The sequence below is a fragment of the Crocodylus porosus genome, unplaced genomic scaffold (genome assembly GCF_001723895.1).
Source record: "Crocodylus porosus isolate Cpor-Errol unplaced genomic scaffold, CroPor_comp1, whole genome shotgun sequence".
Lineage (NCBI taxonomy): Eukaryota > Metazoa > Chordata > Crocodylia > Crocodylidae > Crocodylus > Crocodylus porosus.
The window spans coordinates 62259569-62267572 of NW_017728886.1; the positions used below are offsets into that span (position 1 = coordinate 62259569).

The following is an 8004-nucleotide window of genomic DNA, read 5'->3' on the forward strand; positions in this document are numbered from 1 at the left end:
TAGGCTTCTCCAGCTCTTGGCCTAAAACAGAAGCAAGACAACTAAACACACCAGCAAGGGAAGCCTAGGTCAAATCACAACCCTTCTCAAAGGTACTGAAATCACTTCTTTACAACTAGGGCAACAATTAAACATCTAAACCTGACTCCAGCCATGTAGTTACCATTCCATGTTACACTAACATGTCAGATTACTGGCCTGTCATGCAGGGGTCTTTAAATACCTTTCTTATGAATATTTTATACCAAGACAAAGTATCATAACAGGTTTTATACCCTATGTATGTATTTCTAAATGACTTTATTGCTTAAAAAGTCAGGACCCTTATTTAACTTATTTTCATACCACTCTCAGAACATTGTAAGAAACATACAGTATATACCCTTTTAACATTAAACTGTGTTTTTAATAGGTAATGGCAAAATAGAAGTTCTATAAGACAGTGACACAGCAGTTGAGCTACTGTAATGGGGCTCTTTTTAGGATACCTTCTTACCTAATGTCAGAGAAACATAAGGTTTTAGCATTTGGTGGAAGGCCAAAGAGGTCATGAAGACAAAGGTGTAGTCTTTTTGCATGAACATAATTGTGTATGAGAGTTTGAAGTGGAGATATTGGGGATTATTTAGGTAAATAACTGCCTGCAAACGAGGTGTTTATCAATGGCCCCAAGGGCCCTTTTAGTCCTATGTTCCTGTGTTTCTGAAAGATAAGCAATAAGTTACTTAAAAGAGTTATTTGTTGTTCTATAACTTGCAATTTTCACAGACTGCACACACAAATTCTGCCTCCAGCTCAACCAAACTGCAATGTTATTATGTAATAGTTAAAAAAAACCCAACAAAACTAAGCCCCAAACCCCTGCTGATCTCTAACTCCCCCTTAGACTCTAGATCATAGCACCACAATAAATACAAGATACACAGTTGGCTTAGGCACATAAGGCACACACTAATAAGCTTACAAAAATAAATGATCGGATATCTGTAATTTTCCTGTTCACATACAGGTAGATTACATTATATTACTAGAGTTGGAAAGACCAACGAGAACTGTCTGACCTTTGCAGTGTACCTCTTATTAACATCGTGGCACATTTTGCTTCTGTTCTTCAAACTCTGATTTGCATAGAAAAAGCAAGGTGAAATAATTAGGCCATAAATTAAAAATTAAATAAAGAAGTATACTATCATAGAAAATAACCCAAATATTTGTCATTAGCACATAAGAAACCAATACAAAGTAAGCATTAAGCTGGATTCTGATTTTTTAGCAATATTTGTTATATCACATGTTGGTTTCATAACTGCAAAATAAATTAATACAAAGTAAATGAAACACTATTGCTGCCAGGTGCAGCAGTTCAAAAGATTTACAAAAGAGGCTTTGTTTTAATATCTAAAAATAGTTAAAAACATTTCTGGATCATCAACACAAGTCCCTTTTTGTATAGAAAAACAGAATGTTTTTTCATTCCATTTGTCAGCTCCAAATGCTGAATTAAAAATTTTACAAAGCTAGACAATTTGTAAGTCACTGCCACCTCTGTGACATGGAGAATTAGGCTGGGCTTCTCTACAGCTCATCATGCTTGTATGTGAACTCCCGAGCAGATATAAACCCATCATTATCTTCATCTTCTTTATCAAAGATGTCTTCAATCAAAACATCATGCTGGCTGTCATTTACTGCTGCTCCATGCTTTTCGAATTCCTTCTTCAAATACATTTTCACCTATTAGACATGGTAGGATATTAATAATCATCTCAATGGGCACATGAATAAACAGTATATTTGCCAAGTGGCATTAGGTAATAAATATCTATTGCTCATGTCTCAAAGGGGATAACAGACATATCTAATGGATAGTTCAGCTCAGTTTAGCAAGGACAAAAAGGTCTTTTGTATGAGAGGCAACGAAAACAGTAGGTTCAAGTTACCCCAAAAAGCTACAGCATCTGAAAAATTAATAATAAAAATATATCCTGTAGTCTTGCGTCTATGCTGGAAAGTGAAAAAAAACTAGACAATGGAAATTTCTGGCTACCAACTATTTAGGTAACAAAGCACTGTCTTTGGATATAGATATTTAGCAACATGTCAATACAAAAAAAGAAACCTACCTCAGATCTTTGCTACCTACTGAACCTACCTGTTCGTTGTCAGCATTTGCTACTAGAATAGGAATTTGCTACTAGATAGGAATTAAAATGTTTAGTCTTAGAAGCAAACAAACAAACAACAAAAATGCAACAAAAACAAACAGGCAATGGCAATGGCAGGATCTAATAAATACATATCCTAACCCTAACCAGTTAAGCTAGTATACAGTTAAATTGCATTTTCAATAACAAAATCAACACTCATTCTGTTGTCTGAGGTTTAGCAACTTGAAATCCTCAGAGGTCTAACGTGCCATGCTTTTCACCAGGTAAAATGAATATTGCCCATTTTTAAGTAGTTATAGCTCACTTGCTCCAGAATGACCAAAACATTGTTTAATGTTGACCATCGGTCATATGGCTTAACCATACATGGCTCAGTTTCTGTCTTATTCACTTCAGGATGTTATTTTATGCTCGATGCTTAAGTCACAGTCAACAATCCCTGAATTTGAGGATGATCTCTACTATAGCTCATTGATAAGTCTTGAGACGACTTAAGAGTCCCACCCTTGAGCTACAGATCCATCCGCAGAAGTTGCGGATCTTTCTGCAGGGGAGAATTCCTCCACCCTCTTTTCGGCTTCGAGGGCAAAACATGTCACCTTGAAATGGACTGGTGCTTGGTTGAGGTTGCAATGTCATTGGACTCAGTTGGCAACAAGTTTTCCCAACTCTTGATGTTGGCATCCCTTTTCTTGATGTATACGCTCAATGTTTTCTTATGGCGTTTCCTCTGCCCACCATGAGATCTCAGGTCTTTACTAAGCTGGGAGTAGAGCACTTGTTTTGGGAATCAAAAGCCTGGCATCCATATACAATGTCTGGTCAAGCAAAATTGGTGCTTGAGGATTGCTGATTAAATGTTGGTAATCTCTGCTTCAGCAAGGATGCTGACATTTGTGCAGCAATCTTCCTATTTAATGTGGAGGATTTTCCGGAGATAATATTGTTGGTAATACCTCTCCGGGCTCTTGAGATGATGACAGTAGGCCACCCACATTTCACATCCTAGAGGAGGGTGGGGATGATGACTGCATTGTAGATCTGGATCTTGGTTTCTTTCAAGATATTGTGATGAATAAAAAGCACATCAAAACAATTTCCCAAAGGGGGCACTTGTGCGCCAGATCTTGTGCTGGACCTCCTCAACAATGTTTACTCTCTAGCAGAGGTGGATACTGGGTAGGGGAAGTGCTCAAATTCCTTCAGAGTCTTTGCTTCAATTGTAATTTGGGGAAGGAGGTCATATTCGTGACCAGGGGAGACAGATAAAACATTAAATACTTCTCAATGTTGGAGAGAGACCCGAAGTTCAGTAGGTTTCTCTGAAAACATACAAAATAGTCTGAAGGTTTTCCTCAGTAAGTACAAAGAGGGCACTGTTGTGGGCATGTTGACGGTAAAGGATGGTTGTTTTGAATACTTTGACCTTCAGGTGAAAACATCCTAGATTGAAGGTCCATCCCTTCAGTATTCTGTAACAATTCTGGAAAGAAGATGGTCGTTAATGAAAACCAGGATGACTGTCAAAAAATGGAAAGCAGAGTTGGTGACACATCCTTGCTTGATTCTAGTTCAGGTGACAAATTAATCTCTTAATGGTGGTATCCATCACAGTTGCCTCATGATTCAGGAGTGCCTCAAAGTGCTCTTTCCATCTTGTTTGGATAGATTAATTGTCTTTGAGAAGCACTGAGCCATCCTGTGATCACCGGAAAGTAGAACCAGTGGGAGTTGGGTCTTAGATTGTTTTCGGTGCCTGGAAAAAGCTGTGCATGTCATCTTTGTCAGCATAGATCTGGATCTCCTTGACTTTATCTTGCCACCACTAATTTTGTTTTCTCAGATCCTCCTTTGAGCTTTGGCTATGAAAAGCTGATATATCTCTTCTTTCAGCTGGAATGAGGTATCATCTTGCTAAACAGAATGAGCCCTTCTTGACCAATAGAGAAGGGTTTGGATCTTGGCACTGCTTTCGTCGAGCCAGTCTTGGTGAAGTAGCCAATGGATTCAGCATAGGCCATGTGCATGGTGTTTTTATACCTCTTCCAAGAGTTCCTCAGTGTTGCCTTCCTTGTGGACACGACACAGTTTTTCATGGAGACTCTGCTGGAGATCCTTATAGACTTTTGGATCTTGAAGAGATTTGGTATTGAGTGCCTTTCACATTGCTTTTGGCTGTCTTCAGTATTTCAGAGCAAGTTCGATGTTCAAAATGGATCTGCAAGACAGTGATCTATCCAGTAGCCATTGGTTTCTCACATGATACAGACATCATTTGATTATGGACTCTAACAATATCATAGTTGAGGAGGTCCCAGTGCTTAAAGCAAGGGTGTCTTCAGGTGGTCTTGTATTTGTCACTATGCCTTAAGACCACGGTCTGCACAATAGTTCAGCAGGATGCTGCTGGAGTTCCCAATGGTGCCACTCCAGAGTTCCAGGTCACATCCAACTCTGGCATTCAAGTCAGAGGAGAATGATCTTGTCCTCCTTGCAAGTATTAGTCAGTGCATAGCCAAGGTTGGAGTAGAAATGACATCAGCAGCAGCGTTGAGCATTGGGGCATATGCACTGATGATGGTAACATACTGGCTGTTCCTGAGCTTAAGATGGAGGGTCATAGGACATTTATTAATGCCCACAGGGAGCTCCATACATTGACTGAGGAGGTGATTCTTGGTGGTAAAGCCAACGCTATGAACACATCTGTCCTGGGCTGGTTTCCTCTTCTAGAATAAGATATAGCCTCCAACCTCTTCCCTCAGCTGACCTTCATCTGGTCATCTTGTCCATGTTGCAAAAACCATTGTCTTATGATGTTTTCAATCACAGAGAGAGTGATCCCACTGGACACAATTATCCAACCAGGAACAGATAAGAAAACCTAGGTTTAAGGCAACTTTTCTAACACCTTCTTCATGTGGGATGAGCAGAAGGGATCCTGAATAGGACCGCTCAGTCACGGTAGCAGCTGCCAAATTGCACATCTGTCTCAACCCAGGTGCAAGATGACCATCAGGCTACTGTTGCCCAAGTGTAGATTTGTGGCTGGAGATTGCTAGATTTACTAGTTCCTAAATTTGTCACCACTGGTCCATGGCTACAGGGCTTTTAGAGGTTAGTACAGGACAGTGTGTTGTTTCCTGCGATAGCCACACATGCATGGCTTTGTTTAATGTGAGGACGCTGGCGTGCAGAAACAGCAATCACACGATCTTGACAAGGTAGACTATCTGAGCCTAGTGACAAGATGTAGCCTTCTTTAATTTTTACAGCCATTGAAATCCTGACATCATTTTCTGCCTGATCCATCGCTGAGGACTATGGTTTATCTGGAACCTTCCCTCAGGCCTGTTTGTCATGGGTGACCCCGCCAGGAGTTTAAGATTCTGACAGTTCTGAGGATCATAAGGACATACAAGTCTCTCCACCACTACAAAGTCTCAGTCTGTGGACTGGGGTACTTAAGTGCTTAGTACAGACATAGACGTTAATACAATATTTACTCAAGTCTGAGACAAGTTATTTCCCCCTCCATCAGCACAGAGGGAAAAGCTGCTTGAACACTGTCTATAGTTAAACTGCTGCCAAAAGCAGCATGTGCTCAGTAACAGTAATCAACTATGAAGTTGATTAAAATGTGGAACATAACTATAAAACACACGGCCATATCAGGCAAACATGCTGACGGGAGCCTCTTTGGCCCTTAAAGAAAAACAAGTGGGTATTCTCTCTACAGGCAATGGACACTGGGCTAGAGATAATGCAATACCAAGCTGACACCAGGAGGGCCAGAGCCAGTGCTGACATCTTCCCCTTGGTGCCAAAAATGCTTGATCTTAGCCAAGGGCCAAGATGCTGTTGGGAACCTACCTACCACTTTTCTTTTTTAATTTCATGTCAGGCCAAATCAGTTTCAAACTGCATCAACTGAGCAAGCTCAATTGTTAAAGTCTGTGTGGTGTTACCACTGGCAAGTATCCTACCTCCTAGACTCTTCAGTTTGTGGCTTCTGATATTCCCAAATCCATGGCAGACATTCTATGTGCAAGCCCAAAACCTAGAAGCCTTGGAGTTTGGATGCCCCTGCGTTTCACTTGCTCCTAGCCCAAAGGCTGAAGGAGCAAGCTAGAGGGAAAGTCCAAGAGCAATCCCCCATTACCATAAATTGTGTAGCTGAGACTCTCACATTTGGAGCCATTTGTAGACTCTTGCAGGGGTACTTGCCTGTAGTGCAATGGACAGATCTCCACCTTCTAACTATACCAAGTCATTCAAAGCTGAGAAGAAGGGTATCTCCCCTGCCAGGTAAGTAAAACAACCTGAGCCGAAAACCACCTCATGGTGGTATCTCCACAAGGATAGGCGAGTGCAGCCCATCTGAATAAAAAAATACAGTAGTTGAGTAGTGCTCATTGTGCTCAGTCCTCCTCAGTGCCAACTTTTTTCCAAGTCATAGTGAGCTACTACACTGAATACATTTTTACTTTCTCTTTGCTCCCACAGCTCTTTCCTATTTCCAGTGACTCCTGTTTCTTCACCAGCCTTAAATGTCTAGGAAACATCAAACAGGGCCCCAATCAGTTCACCCAGAATCCCTTTGTTACCCCATCTCCTCAACCTGTCAGATATGATTACTGTGACCCTGCCCTCCGTGAGGTGAAGTTGAACCAGGCTGCCCTGCACCTCATCTGGCACATACATTTTTGGAGGATTCCAGGGTTTATGACAAGGACACCTAGTTCCAGTTGCGAGTCAGGGGCTAATTAGCACGTGAATCCTTTGTGAGGGCATATCTAGAGTATACACATATACTGTGCACTGCTGAGCTATGGGGTCACTGTGGCTTGAAATGCTTTTGCCTCTCCTCAGGCCCAGCCCAATGAACTATATGGTAAATTATGTGCTTTTTGCCTTTGGGCGAGTATCATGCAATTTGTACTCTATATAAGGATGTACAAAAGTGTTGCTTAAAAGTATATTTGCAGTTGGGCTAAAGCATCCGTTAAAAAAAAAGAAAGACAAGATGTGTCCATTCATCTGTCAGTGTTTTCAAATTTGTTTTCATGTCCATGTGCTCAGGGAAAGCAGGGTCTGAGAGCAAGAGGTAGGGGAAGGACCTGCAGGGGGAAAAAGCTGGGGGGGAGCAGAGGACAAGAAGGCCATTTGACCCCCCAGATTTAATTTAAATCAGCTGTAGCAGTACAAGAGGGATAGATTTAAAGCAAACCTCCAATAATTAGATTCTATACCTGGTAAAGAACAAATTTATAAATTTTCCATATATAGAATCCAATTATTGTTGGAGCTGTCTTACAATCAGGGTTGTCTTATATCTGAGTAAATATGGTACAGTAAAAGCTCTGTTATCTGGCACCCCCTGGGAACAGGGAATGCTGGATAACAAAATATGCCAGTTAACTGAGTGGCCCCAGCCGCTGCTTCTCACGCCATATCTGGGGCGTCCCACCACCCCTTTCGCAGCATCGCTGCCCTTCCTGCGGAGCCCCTGGGCCGTGGAGGCTCAGCAGCACAGGCTGCTTTGCCCCAAGTCATGGGGGCTCTGAGAAACTAGAAGTGCCATAGTGAGCACTTCTGATTTCATTTTACCTTACAAGCCAGCATGCCGGTTAGTGTAAGATGCCAGATAACAGAACTTTTACTGAATATAGATATCTTGCCATGCTGGCTTATAAACAGAGCGTTATTGCATTAGATTAGGTTTCCAGTTCCAGCAAATGCGTTCAATTCTAATTCAAAGGAATATGAATTAGTCTCATTCTATTCCCTCCATGGATATTTTTGCTCATCATAAAAGTTAGCTATATTTTATAGC

The 8004-nt window shown here is 41.2% G+C and overlaps 1 protein-coding gene across 1 annotated transcript in view; it reads right to left on the reverse strand.

Moving 5' to 3' along the window:
* Positions 1-795: 795 nt before the first annotated feature.
* FKBP14 (FK506 binding protein 14) overlaps positions 796-8004 on the reverse strand; it is a 14071-nt gene continuing 6862 nt past the window's right edge. The window contains exon 4 of the mRNA XM_019535441.1: positions 796-1734. Within this exon, the coding sequence (XP_019390986.1) occupies positions 1576-1734 (159 nt within the window). The 3' untranslated portion in view covers positions 796-1575. The remainder of the gene's footprint in view (positions 1735-8004) is intronic.